The following is a 22,239-nucleotide window of genomic DNA, read 5'->3' as shown; positions in this document are numbered from 1 at the left end:
TCATCCACCCAGAAAACTCTTAAAATCTGAACCTGGTTACAGTCAGTCGGTCTTAGCTGTCTGACGTTTCATCTTTATCCTGAAAATCTGAAACTTTTTCAGTTTTTACTTCTGTTTTTATTGACCGTGTCTTTTACGATTCTGACACAAACTTTATCCTTGATGTTTCTTTTACCTACATTTCTATCACTTTCGACAGTTAGGCTGAATTTCCTCAACTTCCTGTCTCTTCTACACTCTTTCAACAACAACAGCGATCGGACACCGAAAATCCAATTTTTTGAAAAGTAATGTTCTCTGTGCACACGTGTGTGGAGACACTTTACAAAGAAACCACCTGCAGCGCCCCCTCCTGGCATGGCGTGATCGCTTTCTGCTGTTTGCTTGTAAACGCTGCGGACTCACCTTGAGCTCCACGATGCTCTTGTTGTCCTTGGAGGTGAGCTTGGGGTCCTGGAACAGCGGGTCTTCCACGTAGATCAGGTCCCACTGCTCGGTGGAGTAGCCGTCCAGGACGAATGCCACCTTGGTGACCACCGGGGGCTGCAGGGCCAGCTTGGCCAGGGAGGGCGTGGTGCACTGGATGGTGGTCCGGTTCTCCCCATACACGCAGCTCTGCGGAGGACAGGTGGGCGGGGCCACAGACAGACAGGGACTTCAGGAGAGCGGTGCAGCCAACACCAGGAAACAAGAGCCGAAAACGCCTGACAGGCGAACATGGCGGACGCCTGTTCACAGAGCGTCACGCTGTGTCAGACTCCAGGTCTGTGGTGGATTCAGGTTTACCGCCTTAATGACTGTTGATAAAAGATCCAGAAACACTCCAGAACGCGGGGAACATGTGATCAACCAACTTCCAACTAAACAGGACCAGCACGGGACGTTTCATCGGCACGTCTGTTAGCTGCTAGCGTTAGCTTAGCTTCTTTCCATGTTCTGTTGGTGTTTTGGCTGAAGGAAGGAGCAGAACCTGAACCAGAACTCAACAGAAAGACTAGCGTGAGATTGAGGCTTGCTGAATCAGGGACACGTCTAAGACAAGCAGGACTTGGTCCCTCGAGCCCGGCGCTCTCTGTCCCTGGTCTAGACCCTGGAGACTGGATTTTGGCAGTCCTGCATGTTTTCAGTGTCGCCTCATGGATCCTGATGAAGCCTGATAAGGAGTCAATCGTTCCGATCAGCTGTGATGAAGAGACGACACATTCAACCTGTACAGGAATGTAGAAATCCAGGACCAGGAGCCCCTGATCTTGACCCTCTGAACCCCATACACTCTCCAGAGCCTCTAGACCCTCTAGAACCTCTGGGCCCTATAGACCCTTCTGAACCTTGAGACTCTACACATTTCAGAACCTCTAGACCCTAGAGAACTACTAGACCCTATAGACCCTTCTGAGACCCTCTGGACCTTCAAGAACCTCTACACCCAATAGACCACGCAGAATCGATAGACCCTCTCGGACCGCAAGACCCTATAGACCCATCTGAATCTTTACAACCTCTGGCTGACCAGAACCTTGAGACCGTTTCGACCTTACCAGAACTTCTACACCCTCCAGGCCCTACACACCCCACAGACCCTCCAAAACCTCCAGGCCCTCTAGACTCTATAGACCCTCCAGAACTTCTACACCCTCTAGAATTTAGAGGAACATTTTCACTGAATAATAAAATATCTGATTAAACTGAAAAGTCTCGGGGGGGAAGGGGGGGGGGGGGGGGGGGTGGTGGTGGTGGTGATGAACCGAGATGAACTCTGGAGAATCTGTCTGTATTTTAGAAGATAACTAAGATGCCACCTGACGACCAGAAACTGCAGTCAAACCAGACTCATGTGTTTTTTTATTGTTTCTCAGTCACTTTCATCTCAAGCTGTTTCACTGAATGCAGAGCAAATCACTCAGTGTTCTTCAGGCTCTGACCCTTTGGACGACTCTGGTCTTTCAAAGCCTGAACAAAGACACACACACACACACACACACACACACACACACACACACACACACGAAAATATTCCCCACCTCAGCCTGTTAAGTAGTGAAGACAGCTGAAATCTTCACTCAGTCACGTTGTAAAACAACAATGCGGTAATTGTCAGCCTGGCAGCTTCCTTTCTACAGCGTTATATGGGACAGCGCCTGTTTTCAGCCTGTGTTTACACATGTGGCCGGGGGGCACAACACAGTTTTATCCCCCGCTGGCTGCAGCCCAGAAAGGCCTCCCAGCTTTTTGTGCTCATTAAGACCCCTGAGCGAGAGACAGACAGCTTGGAAAACAGAAAACAAGCTTTTTTTTTATGAAAGTGAGGCAAAGTTTCACGTTGTTGAAAGTGAGTGTAGGTAATGAACCGATGAGGCTGACGTCCACTCAATAGTCCCTTTATTAGGAAACGGAGAGTTGGACTTCATGCCTCCATTTGCACATTTGTGTGGAACATTTTGAGAATTACAACATGTGGAGCTGCTGCAAAGCCACAGTGGAAAAACTAAGACAAAGTTCAGTGTTTGTGTTGCTGAACATCCACTGGATTTCACAGATATTATCATCGGAGGGCTGTCCCCAGAGCCTCCGATCTGTCCCGAAATACAACATCTGCTTCTGTTTCCATGTGTTCTCTGAGCCGACGCCAACATGTGGACGGGCAGGAGCAATCCGGACCAATCAAGACTCAAGCAGACAGCAATCAGTGCTTCAGATGGGCCAAAATGCAAAAACTCTGCTCCTCTTCCATTCCTCCACATGTACGTGTGTGTGTGTGTGTGTGTGTGTGTGTGTGTGTGTGTGTGTGTGTGTGTGTGTGTGAAGCCTGGACCTGAATGCGGGGCATAGTTCCCAGAAACTATTAGACAATAGCCTAACAGAATATGAAATGCGGGTCCAGTGATGTGGAGCTGCAACTGATTTCTCCACTGTCAGGAATGTGAGACGCACAGCAGTTACGAAACCGTCTGTTACCCAATATTCTCACATCAGCACTGAAATATGCTCAGAACCTCCTACTTATCGACCATCAACACACAGATGCACCTGCTAACAGGATCGCTAGGATAACACTGGTCTTACTGTCCATGGACTGAGCATGTGCAGAACAGCTGTTTACTCCGGCGGGATTCCTCTGTTTACACAGAGGCAACGAAGGTTTTCTGTTTTCACTTGAAAATGTGTCCTTCCTGGCCTTTGCGCAATACCAAGCTTTTCCACAAGGTGGTGCAGTGAGTCGCAGTCACATCCGCTCCATTGTTTGTTCACACAGGAGAAAAACAACCCTGCGGCGGCGGCCACTGAAATCCTCGGTACACACTCTGCTGCTGTCGCTCACCGGCCTTTTTCCAAATGTGTGTTTTTCTTTCTCTCGCTCTTTCTTAATGTGCCATTCTTTGTCCACCTAATTGCTCCTGCAGGATAATTCATGGAAATGTTTGTTTTTCATTGTTTTTTTAAAGGGACTACTGGGCTTTTCCTCTTAAAGTTGGCTGACAGAATAATTGCAGTGCGTTGCTCCGAGTGAATTTATCCTCATGGGGCTGCCTGTTGAGCTCCACTACATTTACAAACAGACAGTAAATATAAGAGCAGCTAATCTGCCAAAAACCAAACCAAAACAGTACGTTCCTCCACTCACGGCACTTCTGGAAGTCAAACCTCTCCAGAGCGAGTGGCGGCTACAGTTTAGAGGCTGTATTTTGATTTTCCATACAGAGGAGACATTATTTATGTTATTATCACCTCATTCCAGAGACGTTTAAGTTGTTTTGTACCACTGATTATCAAGGGCAGATTATCTTGGACATGATGAAGCATGCTGAGTATCCCGAGGGAACCACAGAAGAAGATCTAACCTGCTTTCTGTGGTTGTAGAGATAATATCTCGTTGTATAACTGAGTTTTGTGTGCATACAGATGAGGATTTCAATATATTAAAATTAGAAGTACCTCAAGACAAAGTGAAGACTCACACACCTGTTATCTAATGAGCTGGAAGCCAGATGTGTGTGTGTACTTCACAGCTAGCGCGTGAAGCGGCTTCACTTGAAGTTCGCTGGCTGCGGCTTCCAGACAAACAGGCGGTTGTGAAAGCTGTTTTTCGTGGTGATGACTCAGAGCAAATGTCAGAGGAAAGTTTGCCCACACGTTCAAAGAGTAACGGCGTGGAGCTCCGGCACGCAGGTGCGCTCTGAGCAAACCGCCGGCCGAACGATCACAGCTGATGTTTGCCGTGCGGTAAGCGCTAACGAAACAGCGATAGCTGGTGTTTGTCTTCTGGGTTATGGAGGCGAGTCCGTCCTTGGCAGGTTATCAGGACACGCAGCGGGAATGGAAGCGTTCGGGTCGACCAGGTTCCTGTTTGTCCAAGCAGCAAATGTCACGCTCACACGGCGGCTCGGTCCTTCACGGGAAGAAGGGCCTTTGAATCAAATATAAAAAAAATGAATACACAAATCACAGTAGAACGGACTGAAATGTGGCTTCCAGTTGGGCCGAAGCGTCCTCGTACACTCTTCAGCCCGACCCCCCCCCCTCGCTGAGCCGTAGCACCTCAGATGGAAGAACCGACAAAACGTTTCCACACTGGCGTGTGTCGGCAAGCACAAGGTCCTTCAAATAAAGTAAACCAATTAACCTCCAGAACACACACAGAGGGGGTACTGCCCCCCCACGCCCACCCCCACCCTGCCTCCCACAGGGCGCCGCTAAAGGAAAAATCCAGTGAATTAGTGGAAACCTCCGTCAGTTTCATTGTTCGCTGGACGTCTCTCTCGGTTAAGGACTATCGGCGCGAGCAGCTGTAAATACAATCGCTGCTCAGAGGGCTTGACGGCAGAGTGATGAGGGAACCAGCGATCCCCAGAAACCCCCGCCGTCCCCGAAGGATCATTAGTGTAACAGGCTGCGAAAAAGCCAAGTCGTCACGGCGCTCCTGCATCCAGAGGAGCCGTCACATCCAGAGTGATTCACGAGGCCGACCGTCCACCGCCGGGCAGCGCCGCGTCTGCTTCCTATCTGCAGGCGTCAAAGCCACTGTTTACTCTGCTCCATCAGCCTTTTTCTGTTTTCACACGACTGCAATCTGTTCCATGTTCGGCCAGTGTCATCCGATCCTCCCAGAGGTTTCTGACACGAGCAGACTCAGGTCAGAGCAAACTCCCAAACACACCGAACGCCGCTCAGATATACCCCGACAACACGAGTTCTCTGTCCCTACATTGTGGGCATTCGTGCCTTTATTTTGAAGAGGTCTGAGTGTTGACAGAGGAGAAAGCTCATGTCCATGTGGTCAGACCTCCTCCGGCTGCAAGGGTTCATGGGAAAGGAGAGAAGCCTCACCAGGCGTTCAGGTGTCAGCAGGAAGGACGGGCAGTTTGACACCAGACAAGTTCATTTCTGAACTGAGGCGACAGGTGTGTGTGTGTGTGTGTGTGTGTGTGTGTGTGTGTGTGTGTGTGTGTGTGTGTGACTGGAGAGTGTAAGAAGTCAGGGAAACAGGCCACATATCACAGTCTGAGCTGTTTTCCTGACTGTTCGGCCTCCTGGACTCGCTGGTCATGCCAGCTTTTCATGACGGCTGTTGAAAAATAAAGATCTCCTTGATGTTTGTGGGAAAGCTGAGATTGGCTGAGACCGGGCTTTACTGCAGATCTGAGGGCAGATACGGGGTCAGCGCTGGCGGTGTTTTCATGCTCCAGCTCCAGCTGAGACCCCTGAACCTCCGCCGCCGGGTCCGTTTGTCACTTCTTACTTTCCTTATCTGCCATCGCAGACCAGAGCAGAACGGAGCTTAGCAACGGACTCAGCGTCGTCCTCCATGACGGGCTCCCTGGTCCTCACCAGTTGGACGTCGTCCTGGTTCTCGATGCGTGACAAGCTGGCTCAGATAACCCCCCAGTGGAAAACCTCTGGGATGCCGGTTCCTGAGAGATGCCTGCCTCTATTTTGAGGGGTTAAGACAATAAGACAGTCATACTGTCCCTTCCCAGGCTGAGCCTCGGCCCGTCCCGTTTACTGGAAGGAATTTCACAGGCGACAGCTGGGCCCTGCAGGGCCTGATCCCTTCTTAAATCATTATTTCATACCAGCGGCTCACGCCACGCTCCCTCTCTCTACACAGAACTTCAACTTGGTTTCAGCCGGTTCTCTCTGTTGTTCCACTTTAAAGGGAAAATCACGGTCTGAGGGTCGGGTCTCAGACCCCCGACCGTCCGGGTGGAACGCCATCAGGAAATCCACCGTCCTACTGCTTTAGGAGAGCAGGTGAAATGGCACCAAACTTCTCTGACAAGTGAACTCCAGGTTATTGTTCCACACAGAAGTGCAGAAAGTAAGCGTTCTGTGAAGAGACTTACCCCTGGGGTGAAAACAAACAGGCTGGAATCAAACCGGTCCTTCAGAACATGAGAAAAAAACTTTCGGTACATCAGTTGACGGCATATAAACCAATTTGAATATTGTTTCAAAATCAAGTCTCATCTTATTTAACAAAACAGTTTTGAATAGAACAGAGGATCCGGACTCCCTACCTGAACCACGGTTTGAATCCCTCCCCACAGGCTGTCTGTCTGTCCGATCCCTGACACGACCGTCGTGTTATATTCACCTGCTGCTGGAAGATGCTCCGATAAAGAGCTGCTGTGGTCCCGACAGACAGATACTCATCAGCAGTGATCCGTGGCTCACGAAGCCCCCTCCCCTCCGAGGCTCATCAACCTTTGACCTGAGCGCAGGTGAGCGTCTGCAGACAGACACTGAGCATCGCCTCTCACAAACAGCCTGCGGCAGAACAGCAGCGTCACATTATTAAAGATAAAAGATTATTCTGCAATGAAAGGTGCACGACTCATTCCGCTGATGCACGCGTGTATGTGTGTGTGTGTGTGTGTGTGTGTGTGTGTTTACTGAGCGTGTTATTATCTCCCGGCTGAGCGTGCAGCAGCGTGCGCCTCAGGTTGACAGATAACATCATCACAAAGGACTGCTTGTCCTCAAACCGCCTTCCTCAGGCAAACAGCGCACACAAAGAGCCGCCGAGCGCCCGTCGCCTCCACCCTGACACCGCCAGCACCAGCTCCTCCCAACAAACTACTGCAGAAACTCTGTGCTGCTGAGAAGTTCTTGTCTCCGGCGGCGTCTGGAAGTGGATCTGAAGGCGGCGACTGCAGACGGTGCAGAGCGCTCTTTACTGCGACTGTCACGTCTGCGTTCCCAATCTCCGTCTTCCTGTAAACTTTTATAGGTTCCCGAACACAGGAAGAGCCCAGAGGAGCAGTCCATCTCCGCAGCCCTCTGCGGTCAGCAGCAGCCACCGTCTTCACTGAAACGTCCAAACGTCTTTTCACTGCCAAGCCAGCAAAGCTTCTCTCCTCCTTTCTGAGTATGGAACATTTCAGAAGTCTGAGTGCAGCGATGTGAAGGAAGCAGCGGTGGATCTGATTAGCGTCGCCTCATTTAAAGAGTGGAACCCAATCAGACCCATTCCAGCGTGCAGAGACGTGATCTGTGCTGCACCGGATCAGTAAAACCTTCAAATAACCACAGAGACACACACTGCATTGGTGCAGATGAGCAGAGGAGTTTAAAATCTCAGTGTTACTCCATTTTAAATGATTCTTCCAAGGACAAAACACAAATAAACTCTCCAAAAAATGTCTTCCATTTTTTAAAGCAACAAAATTCAGTGCGATACTGCTGTACAAATCACAAATAGAAGCAACTTATACTGAAACTCTGTTTTCTTTGCAGTTTTTACCCTTTATTCACTCATTCTGTCAAGGCTGGCGTTTGGCTCACCTGATAAATGTGTGTGTGTGTGTGTGTGTGTGTGTGTGTGTGTGTGTGTGTGTGTGTGAGTGAGTGAGTGAGTGAGTGAGTGAGTGAGTGAGTGAGTGAGTGAGTGAGTGAGTGAGTGAGTGAGTGAGTGAGTGAGTGAGTGAGTGAGTGAGTGAGTGAGTGAGTGAGTGAGTGAGTGAGAGAGAGAGAGAGAGAGAGAGAGAGAGAGAGAGAGAGCATGTGGAACGTCAGAACTCCCTGGACCAGGGTCTACTGACCGACCTGGACGGTCAGGATATTGAAATTGTCTGGATAAGGATCCTCAGCGCAGCTGAGCAGAGCTCATTAAAGGAGCCTGTAGGAACACAGACAGGAAATTGACAACTGCCTTGAAGTAAAATAAGCCAAAGAAGACATACGGCTCCGCGATAAGGATCTGATCTGATAATCCAGCGGCGGGCGCTATTAGCCCAGGTGCTAATGGCTGAGCTCAGTCGTTAACACCAAACCTTTCACTGAGCCCTCGCTGCCTTTGACTTAAGACCTGAAGGACTTTTTTTAACAGCTTAGCACCTTTTTAAGGCTTTTATAATTAAGCTACATCAATTCCAGAGACGTTAAAGGCCCACCAGGCAGCGCAGTGAAAGCCTGGTGCGTGTCGGGTCGTATAATTTAAAACACCCCCCGGGCCGCCGCCGTAAAAGCCGGGTCAGTCTCAGACAGCGATGACGTTTTTCAGACAAGTGTGCGTGTGGATCGCTCTCCTGCAATAAGCGGAATAAAGTCTGAGGAGAGCCAGAGACGTGAGCGTCCCGAACGTGAGTCCTGACTGTGGAGTTTCCATTTCCTCTCTTCTCATGACCAGATGAAACTTTACCGGACTTCCATTGTCAAGAAGCCGTCTTTCTTCTGGACGGCTTCTGGAGGCGTTAGCATGTTTAATGACAATACCATCCATGACAGAGAGCTGCTGCACCGTCCGCCTGCAGTTCATCATGTGAAACGTCTACGGCTGTTTTTCTTAAGCCTCAAGAACTGAAGTGAGGAACTAAATCAAGAAGCAGAAGAGCCGGAGTTTGTGTTTCCACCGCGTCTCAATAACCGTCCAGTCATCGTCTTTAAACGCCGAGTCTCAATGAGGTTGTGGTGACAATAGGAAAAACAGGCCGGCTCAGTGGCACGACTTCCTGAAGGTCACCCGGAGGATCCGGAGACATTCCTGAAACACAATCTCTCCAATGAAGTCCGGGCTGAGCTGGACGGATCATCAGCAACGGAGGAAAAAACCCTTCGACGCAAGAAACCGAGAGGCTCTCAACGTCTGAACACACTGGGTTTAGACTCTTTCCCTTCTTTCCAGACTGATCCACGCAACCTGTTAAACCAAACGTCTCTAGCTCAGCTCCAGGAGGGCGGGTCCAGAGAGCACAGAGGCTCCACTATAAGACTCATTCTTTTTTGAAGGTCTGGACTCTGATATGTCTACAGGAGTGGATTTGTCCACCGAGTTGGCAACAGTATCCAGTGGGGGCGGGGCTTAGTCAAAGGTCAACAGCTTTGTGATCATCTGTGACCTGAAGGGACTCGAGAGCTGGAATCAACAGGACAGAGTGATCCTAAAATAGCAGACCCTTGTAGTTTCTACATATCAACCTCAGATAAACAGCAAGGTGCTGATGTCTGAACAGAGTGCAGCTAAAGACCGATTTACTAGATACTCAGAGAACACTCACACAAACTGACAACAGAATCTAAAGACTCCGGTGGCGGCCAGGACTGATCGGAGCGAAGCACCAGAACGAGTCTGGAAGAGATGTGAGTGCCGGACTGAAAACAGACGAGCTGCTCTTTACGAGTTTCAATGTATTTTCTGCTGGAAATGTAGCGTCTGCTGGGTAGATGATAATCTGCAGGAGTCTGAAGCAGTGTCTGAGGACATTTTCAAACGAGCTTCTGAATCGAAATGCTGAATATTCTGACAGTCGACAGGAGTCAGGGAGGACCGGGACGCAGCTGCTGTGTGCTTTGGAGTTTGACAGATCGGTCTTGTTGAGACGTTGTGCTTCTACTCACCACGTGGAAGACCTGGGCGTCCTGCCCGGTGGTGAGAACCATCTGAGGCTGGAGGCCGGACTGCAGGAAGAAGCCGTGAGCAGACAACGTGCAGCCGCCGCTGAGGACAAGAGGAAGCGAGGACAGATCAGACGGAGACACCGGAGATCCCCACTGGGAGGGAACGACTGTGAGGCTTCGCACTGCAGCCACTCTTCACCTCCCACTCGTTTCCTACTGCTGTAAAACTGGAGCATGAATCTGTCTGAGCTCGTTCGAGGGCGCCATCAGTCACATTCGCCTGCTGTCGCTCTGCTCCATCTGACTGCTCCACCACAAACCTGTCATCACAGCCATTCCTGAATGAAGTTTAAGTAGCTCGGAAACATAAAGAAACTCTCCGCTTCTGCAGAGTCTGATCAGAAAAAGATCCTTCTCTGTTTGAGAGCAGCTAGCCTTCTCAATACCCGCTTAACCACATTCAACAAGCCATATCGATACTCGGTATCAACATTAGCTGACTTTTAATCGTCCATTAAAAACATGGTATCAGTGCATCTCTAGATAGAGGTGCTGAAAAAGCTATAGGGGCTCACTACACCATCTTGTGGCACAGCCTGGTACTACAAGGACGCCCTTCAAATGGTTCAAATGGTTCAGTCCTCACCTGACGAAGGAGCGCGAGGGCTGAATGCTGTTGATGATGGGGTCCTGGTTGTAGGTGAAGAGCCGGGGCGCCCGGCGCTCCACAAAGTCCACCGTCAGCGTCACGGGCTGCTCCGACGGCACGGCGTGCGGCGGCGTCTTGCAGGTCAGCATGGTGGACGTCAAGCTGCGAGGGGACATCCAGAGTGTCTGTGAGCGGCGGGATGACGGTACGACTCCACACAGAAGACACATTGTTGACTGGTGTGAATAGTGGCGGCTGTGTCCGTCCCACTCTTCATTTTTATTGCATTAGAGCTGCAGTTAATCGCTCATGTCTGAGTCAGAGAAGGACCCAGTGAAGAGGAAAGTAGCTAAAACACAAAAGAAATAAAAAACATTCTCCTCATTCTAATTGAAGGGATAAGAAAACACAGTTTCCCTCCAGTAAATGTTCATAAGCAGTGAGGAGACTGTGGTGTGGACTGACCTCTGGATCTTACAGGCGGACCTCCCTACAGTCACCTCCTGCTTGTTCCCGGTGTCCAGGAAGGCTCCCCGGATGGTCAGCATGGTGCTTCCAGACTTCGGCCCGAACGTCGGAAAGATTTCATGGATCTCAGGATCCTGCACGAGACCAACACCTTTAACTTGCAAACATCAGGAACGAATACAGAGTTAGGATCATTCTGGACTTCTTTTAAGAAGAAAAAGGTTTTTTCATGGCAGCTTCTAGTACCCTCAATGCAATAACAGCCAAACAGAAGCTACAGAAACAGCCTCAAACAGTGAGTGCGTCTCTCTCTATGATTTTATGGAAGCAGTTGATGAATGTATTTGTGTGTTTTTTCTAGGGATGTGCGATACCACTTTTTTTCAGACCGATACCAAGTACGAGTACTTCATCTTCAGTACTCACCGATACCGATACTTGCATACCGATACTTTATATACATAAAATGTAAAATAATGCAATGAGATTATTTTTGAAAATGAATTTTATTTCCAATAAAAAGGCAGCCCAGCCACTACGTTTAAGTCCAAAATAATAGTCTGAAAAATAAAACAAGCAAGTCTGAGTTTGCACTTATTTAAATGAAATTAAGTGCAAGATAAAACAATTTCTCTGAGTTTTACACTTTACATAAACTAAGGTTTTTAAATGTACTAATTTTAATGATTTTTTTTTTTATGAACTAAAGTCAAAGATAGAACAACCCCTGAGTTTAAAGAGTTGCTCGTGTTATTTGTGCTGCTCTCGGATCTCTGCTCTTCAGTTTCTCGGTCTTCTGCAGAGTTTGCCGTCGAGTTGCTGCAGGAGTTTTCTTTTTTCCAGCACAACAGCGTCAGACTCTCGTCCACAAGCTTCGCCCTGAGATGTTTAAACAAATTACTAGTGGTAAATGAACAACATCGCGCACCTCCTTTAGCAATTTTAGCATTGCAGAGTTAGCATTCTGCAAAGCTCGGCTCGTTTTCACTTGTATAAAAGAATTTCCTCACCGGCGGAGTTTTGGTGAGACGAGCAGCCGTTCTGGATTCATCCTGTTGTCTCTGCTCTGGATGAGACTCATGGAGAAGTCAACCCGCTGCAGTGTAGCCCTGCGCCTGTCAGCGCTCCAGAGAGGAGCTTCTTCCTCCTTCATGTTTGTCGGCAGCTTGCATCCCATTTGGTTGCACTACCGCCAACTGCTGGTGAGGAGGGCTTACTACGCGTGGGGTTTTCTTGCCGTGAGTATCGGCGGCTGGCATCGGTAGCCTTCACGAGTACCCGATACCTTGAAATACGGCCAGTATCGGCCCGATACCGATACCTGGTATCGGTACTCGCACATCCCTAGTTTTTTCCAATAAACAGGCAGCCTGATTTCTGTAAAGTTCCATTTCATTGACTTTCCCGCATCGTGAAGCGGCGCTCACCACGAAGCTGAAGGCCTCCATCGTGGCCACCCGGTGGCCGCTGGCCACCTTCACGGTATGTCCCGCCGAGGTGAAGTTCCCACTGAAGACCGGGGAACACTGGATCTCAGTCCACCTAGAGGCCCCACACACACACACACACACACACACACACACACACACACACACACACACACACACACACACACACACACACACACACACACACACACACACAGATCAGCTTTATACACACATCAGCGCTTCCACTAATTCAATGATGGCCGGACGCTGCCGGAATGCGCCGACACAATCCGCCTCTTCCACTGTTTTTATTTCCCCCCAACAATTTGCGAGGAGCTTGTTTGGAGCAGGACAGGGATCTTTTCAATGGGCCTCGGCCCCGCTGGACGTGGGAGGGTGGAGAGTCGCGATCAGCCATTTTTCCCAGCAATTTTTTCGTTAAGGAGTCATGTGGTGAATGCAGCGGGCTGCAGGAGCAGGGGGGGGGGGGGGGGGGGGGGGGGGGGGCTGGGAGGGGGGGCGACGAGGGGCGCTATTCCACATTCTTTCACCAACACAACCGCCCCCATGAAACCTGCCGGGCCGCGACGCCACGTCACGCCACATCACGCCACGTCACGCCACGCCACGCCACGTCACGTCACGCCACGCCACGCCACGTCACGCCACGCCACGCCACGCCACGCCGCGCCACGCCGCGCCACGCCGCGCCACGCCACGTCACGCCATGCCACGCCACATCCCGCCACGTCCCGCCACGTCACGCCACGCCACGCCACATCCCGCCACGTCCCGCCACGCCACGCCACGCCACGCCGGAGTACAGGAGCCTTCATCTCATCGCATTCTGCTGCTTTTCACATCGTGTCGCCTGCTTGACGAAGTGTCTCTGAGCAAGACGCTTAGCCCAGCGCATGGCAGCAAGGGAAGCAGCTTTGGGGTTTGGGGCTTTGCTCATGGACACTTTGATGCGTGGACAGATGGGGGGATCGAACCTGCAACCTTCCCATTGAGCTCCTTGCATCTTGCATGGCAGGTGTGTGAGTGCACGTATGAATGGTTGAATGTAATAAACAGTGTGTTTCAGGCCTCACACACACACACACACACCTGTTGAGGCTGTCCTGCCGGTTCAGTCTGCAGGGCACTCCGCCCACCTCCACCGACACCGCCGACGCCCGGAACTCCTCCGTCTTGTCGAAGCCAAAGTTGCGTCCGCAGATGGTGACCAACGTCTGGCCTCGGACGGGTGCAGACGCCGGAGACACCTGGAGGGGGTCCAGCACAGGGGTCAGAGGTCAGTCAGGTGTCACAGCGGTTCCTCCACAGCCGACTGTTAGTGTTCATTCAGAGCTCTTGGTCTGGGTTCCAGTCCTCCCTCTCCTCCTGCGACTCTCTGCTGCTCTCAGAGTTTCTATTTGTTTGTGTTTTCAGGCCTTTGTGCAGCGCAGTTAAAAATCCACGTCAGAGATAAATAAGAGTTATTCTCCCACAACGGCTCAGCTCTGCGAAACACACATTTTAACCTCTGACTGCTTTAAAAAGAGAAGGTCCTGCTGCCGGTCACTGGACTCACTTCATTCTTCCTTCACAATGTTGTTTCTAATGGTTTCTGATTATTGATTACCTTCCACCTTCACCTACGTCTGCCTATCTAAAATGATTGTAATTTGACACCAGCCTCTCTCTCATTCCATCTGCTGCCTTAAGTGAAAATGAAGAAAAAGGCAAAGGGAAGGAAAGGAAAGAGCAGCCGTGCAAATCATCCTCAGATCATAAAAACCCTGCCTTTCCACGGACACACTGCGAACACACTCAGTTGATGAGTCCGAGCTGCTTTTGGCAGAGAGCATGATGGGACCTGAGCACCCAGCAATGGAGACCTGATGGATTTCAGCACCGAGACAGAACGTAAGGCTGTTTCGCACCGAAAGACACGAGTCCTGATATCGACCCCGATGCAGGTTTAGGCCTGATGAGATTAGAGGCTTACGGTGATAATCCAAGGTGAAGATTAGAGATTCAAAGACCAGTTTCACAATTACCAGCAAGTCGCGGCAGGTCTCCGAACCGCCACAAAATGGAAGAAATGTTCAAACTCTGCACTTTCAACAGCTCTTAGCATTAGCCACAGAGGTTTAGGCAGGTTCCAGTGTGTGTGTGTGTGTGTGTGTGTGTGTGTGTGTGTGTGTGTGTGTGTGTGTGTGTGTGTTTGGTTACCGAGGTGATAACAGGCGTGCAGGAGTCCTGGGTCCACCTGGAGGAGGACGGACACTGATTGGCTCTGGTGCAGCGTCCGTCACACCAGCCGCATTCGGTCACCCTTGACGACAGCAGACAGGAAGTGCAGGTGGCCAGCTGGGCACAGCCGGGGCCAATCAGGGGGACCTTAGTGATCTGGGGAGAGGACGGCACAGTCAAGAGAGCCTCATGTGACCACTTCCTGTCCAAGAGCCACACCAGGACGAACCGCATCGGCCCCGAGAAACCGCTAAGAACGTGTTCTTCTGCACTGACAGAACCACAGGATGGAGGAAGCAAGGCGTGACGCGAGTGCTCTCATGGTTACATCCTTCCTAACTGGATTGTAACGCTGGGATAAAGTTCTGTTGTTCGGTGGCGTTTCAGAGCGTCTTCACCTTATTGCCCGTGGCCACGAGCAGAGCGCCTCCTGCCCCCGCCGACAGCACCACACTGCTGGACACCGGCCTGGAGTCCAGCCGGATGTTGACGTGAGGAGAGGCGAAGCGGGACACGAGCACCTGAAAGGGAACAGATCAATCATCAGCACCGGGATTAAGGACTATTTCACAATCGAAGAGTTATGACTCATACAGCAAACTGCTGGTCCTCTTCTGACGGAGAGAGTTTCCACTCAGTCTGTCTGCCAACAATCCCAACTCAAACTCCTCATCTGAAGAGAAGGTCTCACTGAGAACCTGAATATTCTTCAACTGGTGCTCATTTCAAATCCACCCCCAGTTTGTGTTCGACCCAAAGTGAAAAACAGGGTTTAGAAATGTTTACCTTTGTTACTAAAGATACCCACAGTGAAATATAAGTAAGATATGGCTAGGCGAAAGCATCCCGGCGTAAAGCAGGAGGTTACTGCCACATTCAGAGTGTTTTCCAGGAACCCGGTCAGACCAGGACACCTGGATGTGAGCTGGGGTTTTCCTCTCCTGTCACCTCTGGGCTCATTCGGATCGGTGGAGAGGAGCCACGAATTAAACAAGAGGGAAAGATTAGACGGGATCTGGAAGACACAACAAAGGGACGGCCTGGGAGACAGCGAGGCGTCTGCTGGCGTGTCGCCTCCAACGCGTTTGACGGAGGGTTTGTGAAGGAAGACGATCCTGGATGTGTCATCGGATGGCTCCATTAAACCGGGCTCGCTGTGACCCACCGCTATTGTGCTGTTTTCTTTAAACTGCATTGTGTTTCTATCAGCGGCTGGGTATCCAGGGTCATGATATGCTGCATCATTGCTCCTCCTTGGAGCCGTGATCCTCCACAAACACACTTCCAATGCTGAACTTGTACATGCAATGTTATGAAACACACTCAAAATTTACTGCACAGGCACAGTTACTCTGAACACACCTGGAGGAGCTCTGCTCATTCGCGGTCATGCTGCGATTACAGGCCTCGGAGCGACCAGAACAGAACGGGGTCCCTAATGGGCCGTGTGGTTACTCCAGTTACACGGAGGCCTCCAAATTATACACACACCCTCATACTGTGGCACAGAAATAGACACAAACAGACAAAACTAATGGAGGCACGCCGGCTTTAATTCCTCCGTGTCCGGACCCGATCGCAACACGATTCATCTTCCTGAAAAACAAAGCACTGAGTTCTCTGGATTCAATGTGTACACACAGCAAGACACAAAACCTGGCAACCTGCACCTGGCAACCTGCACCGCAGGGGCGAGAGGAGCTGCAAGTGTGTGATTTATGGACGAACACGCTGTGGAATGTATCTAAAGATGGTTTCATCTTCTCAGCAGTGCACAGACCCACTTCCAGAAAAGTAGGGACACTGTGTTAAAAGAAGGTAAAACATCCCAAAACATGTCAAATGTTGAAACTGATACAGTTCTTCATTTAACAGAAGGTCTTTGTTCTTCTAAATTTGATGACAGCTGAAAAAGGGGCCCGAAAAAGAAGCAGAGGATCATTTTTCATGAATAAAGTTGAATATAAAAAGAGCATTTCAGAGAGGCACAGCCTCCCAGAGGAGCAGAGGTTCATCAGTCTGCAACGGACTGCGACAAAAACGTGAGGAAGCGTTTCGGAAAGGCGTGAAGACTTGAAAGATCCATCGAGTGTGACAGGGCTGCGCAATGGATCTCAGACGTGTCGTTACATCGACGGGCTGAATTCACAAACTGCATAAGAAGAGAACAGTGAAGGGGAAGTAATGAAAAAAGAACAAATCCAACAAAATGAGGCAGAAACCCATGAAGCACATCATCCTGCACGGTGCAGCGCTGGTCTTTAACGCCATCAGACCGTCTGTGTGGTAAAGAGATTCTCCATGTTTTGGAGCAGACTGAGCTCCGAGCTTCAGAAACGTCTTGTTTTCCAGTGTCGCTCCTCTCACTGTTTGAGCCTCACGATCAACGTCAGCTTTGTGACAGCCAGCATAATAGGTGGCTTTCCTCCGGGGCCGGGGCCATACAACAGCCCTCTCTCTGGAGGTAATAGCGGTGTAAATTACAGCTTATTGTATTAGGCAGGCGGGGGAAGTTTGGCCCATAAACACGGGCCTCTGTGTGATTCCCACAGTGGTCCAAGTGAAGTGCAGGAGAAGACTTCCTGAGACAGACCGAAGCCCAGTGGGGGGGTCCGGGTGGGGGCTCCATTTCTTTCTCCTGTTCAGACTGTTTGTTCTGCTCACCAAGGCCAGCAGGAAGCTGAGCGACACGGAAACTCGACAAGTTCTTTTAGCAAGCTAACAATCTAACATGCTAACAGCTGCTGTTGCCTGCGAGTGGTCCAAAGAGAACCCAAGGGGTCCAAACAGAACCCAAGGGGTCTGAAGGGGAAAGAGAGGCCTGGAGAGGTCACAAGGACTTGTAGGCCTGAAGACCTGAGGGCCTGTAGGGGCTGAGGGCAGCTGAAGGGGGCCGAAGAGAACTGAAGTGGACTGAAGGGGCCCAAAATTCCTTCAGTTGGCCAATGGGCTTGAAGGGTCTGAAAATGCCTGAGGGGACCTGAAGAGCGACAAAGGTTCTCAAGGCGACTGAAGGGGATGAAGGGCCTGAAGGGGGACAAAGGTTCTTAAAGCAACCAAAAAGTCTGAAGGGTCTGAAGAGGCCTGAGGGGGCCTGAAGGGAGAGGAAGGTTCTCAAGGCGACTGATGGGTCTGAAGGGCCTGAAGGGTGACCAGTGATCAGTCAGTTCATTCCTGTCTGCACAGACTTTGGCAGCAGAGCGGAGTTCATAAGAAGTCAAGCTGCTGTCACATCTGGGAAAAGTTTCAAGATCACAACACATTGTATTGAAGGTGAACATGGTGGAATAAAACCTGCAGCAGCTTCCCCCAAACCTCTGCTGCAGACAGCTGATGACATGAGGACAGTCTGAACTGCTCACTCACTGTACAACTCTAAGAAACTTCCAGACTATAACATGTTCTGGAATTCATCCTCAATGTTTCTGAAAGATTGTGGAAGACAGTTCCTCTCATGAGCTCCTCTCATTTTCCTGCTCGTGTGTGAGAACAAGACTGATGGAGGATTCAGTTTCTTTAGAAACAAAGTGAACACTTCTCACTATTTACCACACCGTCATCTGCATACATGGAGAACATCTCCTCCGTACAGAGTGGACTATTATCATGAATCAGGATGGAGAAAAGGAGATGACAGTCTTTATATCACAGAGTCCCACACTTTATCACCCTGTTTCACCTTTTCCTTTGTCATGTTGGTAATGAACTGAACTTCTGGATGTTCCTGTTATTTCTGATGTTTTTCCAATGGTTCTTGTTAAGCGAGGCATCTGCTCTTGGATTTAAGGATTTGAGAAACCTCTGACCTCCCTTCTGAAACTCTAGCTGGCCTTGCAGAGGCGATACTTATACCCAGTGTATCAGGACAATGTGAGTCATGTTTTGAGGTTTCCTGCCTCTGTTTTACCATTCCTACCATCCTTCATTTTCATCTCTGCAGCTCAGTAAATCCTTTTTACCTGTATAAGACTTTCATCAGCTGTTGAAAATGATTTTGTGACTCATTTCTGTTTGTTTTCCTCTTTTCTTTCCAGCCTCCTCATCCAAGCAATCAGTGTCTGTAATTTTTGGATAGAACCAAGCATGTGATGGAACGTCATGAATGTTTTGTGAATTACAGAATCACTCCACTGATCACAGCGGATCGGCTTGTGTACTTGCTTTCCTTCAGCAGCCAGGTTCGTTTCACGTGCTCGCTTGTTTTTAGGAAAATATTAGATATGAGTGAAAGAATGAGTCCAGCAGAGCTGGACAGCTGCTCTCCTCTTCAGGCTTTTAGCTCATACAGAGAACTTCAGCCAATTCAACCAACCACAGAAACAGGACTCAAGCAGGGTCAGGCTGTGTGTGTGTGTGTGTGTGTGTGTGTGTGTGTGTGTGTGTGTGTGTGTGTGTGTTGGTGGGTAGAGACAACACACAGCAACAGCTGCATGAGCCTCTCAGTGAGCAGAAAATGCCGTGCGAGTGAACGTGTCGGTGAAGCCGTTCACCATTAGCGGGCGGTTCGTCCCTCTGCCCACCTCCTCCACCTCCTCCACCATGTCCACCCTCCCGCCCTTTCCGTGCAGCTGTCACACCCCCCCCCCCCCCCCCCCCCCCCCCCACCCCCCTCCACATTTCTCTCTGCGTTCTCCTTTTCCACGCATGTCTCTTCATTCTTGTGTTACACAAACACGTGAGGTCATTCGGCCTTCGTCTCACGCGTCTCGGTCGGCCCGCCGTCGCTGCGACCGCGACTCCCAGCTCTCGCCACGCGTGCCGCTCGGATTCGGCCGCAGAGAGCGACTCCACTAAATGAGCAGCTCCTTCATCCATCCTCATCCCAACTGCAGCCTCAGCGGCATCACACTCTCAGGATCACACTCCGAGAAGAGATGTCCCTGCTCCTTCCTCTGGTGGTAAAGTTCTAAGAAATGCAGCCACAGTTCGTTCTGTTCCTGCAGAAATCTGCAGAAAAATCAGCCCAGTTTCAACCTGGGAACCTGATTTATTTCTTACAATACAGATGATAAAGTCAGCAGCTTGCCCCAGGCTGAATAAGCACAAATGCTCAAAGAGAAAAGCAAATTTAAAGCCTTGCAGTTATTTACCTCAAACAAAGTGTAACATCCGAGCAGACGGTAAATATTCAAATGTGGATGTGGTTCCCAGTAGATGGACATCATCTGAACTGCTTCTACTGAAAGGTTCAGTCCAACATTTTTAAGGCCTTCAGAAGGAAATGTGGTAGAGATGCGCGGATTGTGGTTGCCGAGCCCGCGGATAACCGCGGATCGGGCGGATGATGTGTCGAAAAATTAAGATTTCAATGAGATTGGGGCAGGTTGCAGTTGAAGCACTCAAATAAAAAAAGCAAACATTTTAAGCCAAAACAGTATTCTGCGGATGGCGGGCGGGTTCGCTTTTGAAAATTGATAAAAAATCTTTCGTGCGGGCGGATAGCGGGCGGATGGAGACTTTAAGAAGCGGTTACGGATGGAAAAATGAGCCATCCGCGCATCTCTAAAATGGGAAACTTCTACATTATTTTTAAATAATTAAAAATCATGTAAAAATCACTAAAAAGCAGTCAGATTCTGGTCATTTCAAACTGAGGGGTAAAAATCCAGCCTGTGTCCGACTTTAAAGAAGACCACCTCCTCAGAAGCTAAACAAGCAGTCCTGACACGTCAGGAGGCGGATCGGCCGTGAGCTGTGTTTGTTCAGATGCCGACTGGAACGTGGAGCTTTTTTTTCTCACGTTCTAGTTCTAAGGTGAGAGACTGGTGCAAACAGAAAGTTCCAGCGGTCGGTCAGAGTTGGTCCGACCCCAGAGCCTCGTCGACCCACACACCTGGATGTGGCGTCCGTCGGCGGTCCCCAGGTAGGCCACGGCGCGCCCGTGCACCGGCACCACGCTGATGGAGGTGACCAGGGTGTCGGCCAGCTCTTTGTACTCCAGCCTCTGCACAAACTGGGTGACCTGCAGGCGGTACTGGCTCTCCCTCCCCTCGTGGATCCCTTCGTGAAGGTCGCAGTCGTCCGATGAACTCTGGAACCAAACCAAAGGAAACAGTGAGGAAGAGTTCCAAGCATAACAACGTCTTTACAGAGAGAACAACAGGAGGGGGGCTTTTTATTGTGCATGGAAGCAAGGCGGACGCAGACCAGGAGATACAGACACCATCCAGACCACATTTTGAAGTGAAAACTCATCGTTTCAGAAAAAGTGCTTCAACCGTCAGCTCAGGACGGAGCCCGAGTTTTTCCAGAAAAGTCATGTAGCTCAGACATTTTCTGAAAGCACCACCGTGGGTTTTGTTTTCCAGAAAGTTTTTCATTGTGCAGGAACTGCACTGCTACACATCGCCCAGAGCTACCTGGAGACGAGGACTGGCTGAGAGCAGATCCTGGACCCTGGACACTCAGAGAGACCAGGGCCGGTTCACATTGTCCAAACAGACCCGCTGGTTATATAATATCATGTTGAACTATCTCCTTTCATATCTTGCCCGGTGGGGGAGGGCTGAGAGCCGAGCCTGCTAAGCCCCCCTTCAGCTACTCTTTCATCGGGCCGAGCTCGTAATGGAGGTCTCGCCGTGTTCGCTGCTCCGGGGCGAGTGTGTTCAGCTGAGGACTGAGGACGGAGAGATTTCATGGGAAACGAGTGAGGAGACTTTCATGCTGTTTTTCTCTCAGGAAACACCCCCCCTCCTCACATCAGGGCAGCAGAGTCCGAGTCCAGCTCGGAGCTCAGGGTTTTCGCCTTGTTGTGTCTGGAGCCTCTGAAGCAGAGTCAGATCAGCGAAGTGGCCCTCTTCTGCCCCTTTCTGCCCCTTTAGGCCCCAGCTCCTCTGCTTCCATTATACGCTGATGACCCTCTGCTTCTCAGGCCTCTGGCGGCTCCTGAAGCTCTTGACCTGTACTGCTCGGCAGGCTCCGGCTCGCCGCCGTTTTCTCAACTTCGCCGGATGACGGCGTCTTCGATGAGCTCTCGTCATCTGAAGAGCTCCGAAGCACAGCAGGTGTCCTCCACGGATAACACACCTGTTTTAATCCCAGCTGATGTCTCAACTGAAGAGACGTAAAATCTAAACTCATCAAGTTCGAAGACTTTATCAACTTTTAGCACAGTCTACAAGTTGATCATCTTTAAACTGTTTCCTGAAATCCAGGACTGACGGAACATTTAGAGCTCTAAAACAAATGTGACTGCCGACGGTGCGTTCAGAGGAGGATGAGGATGCTTCGTCTTCATCACGCTGCCTGATCAGAGCGAGTGGCAAAGCCACGAGAAAACGGCGTGAGCTGTTTATTGCCTCATGTTGGTTTTTAATGCGGCTGACTGCACTGCAGCACCCGGGGACATGAAAGTGGTGTTCGGCTGTGGAAATCAACATTCCTTTAAAAAAGAAAAAACCTCTGCATAAGTAGAATAAACATTTGGTTTCACGGGGTTTAAGTTGCACAACAGCATCACAATGGCGAGTCCCCGAGGGCGACGCTAACTTTAGCTTTACCCAACAAAAACAGCAGATCTCTGAGGCACTCCCGGCCGCCGCTCAGCCTTTTCTCTCCCCAGGTCGAGTGGCTCACAACCTTTTTTGTTTTCTCCATATACGACAAACAATTAATTGA

At 50.2% G+C, this 22,239-nt stretch overlaps 1 protein-coding gene across 2 annotated transcripts in view; it reads right to left on the bottom strand.

Moving 5' to 3' along the window:
- The window catches only part of met (MET proto-oncogene, receptor tyrosine kinase), a 61,852-nt gene that overhangs the window by 16,345 nt on the left and 23,268 nt on the right, over positions 1-22,239 (bottom strand). For both annotated transcript variants that reach the window (XM_030095632.1, XM_030095633.1), the window contains exons 3-11: positions 20,456-20,653; positions 15,021-15,143; positions 14,602-14,778; positions 13,492-13,649; positions 12,379-12,493; positions 10,949-11,085; positions 10,481-10,645; positions 9,835-9,934; positions 406-615 (exon numbers count right to left, since the gene is read on the bottom strand). In XM_030095632.1, the coding sequence (XP_029951492.1) occupies positions 406-615; positions 9,835-9,934; positions 10,481-10,645; positions 10,949-11,085; positions 12,379-12,493; positions 13,492-13,649; positions 14,602-14,778; positions 15,021-15,143; positions 20,456-20,653 (1,383 nt within the window). The remainder of the gene's footprint in view (positions 1-405; positions 616-9,834; positions 9,935-10,480; positions 10,646-10,948; positions 11,086-12,378; positions 12,494-13,491; positions 13,650-14,601; positions 14,779-15,020; positions 15,144-20,455; positions 20,654-22,239) is intronic.

The sequence above is a fragment of the Salarias fasciatus genome, chromosome 7, assembly GCF_902148845.1.
Source record: "Salarias fasciatus chromosome 7, fSalaFa1.1, whole genome shotgun sequence".
NCBI lineage: Eukaryota > Metazoa > Chordata > Actinopteri > Blenniiformes > Blenniidae > Salarias > Salarias fasciatus.
Note: the sequence above shows the minus strand (reverse complement) of the source record. Positions and strands in the feature narration are given on the sequence as shown.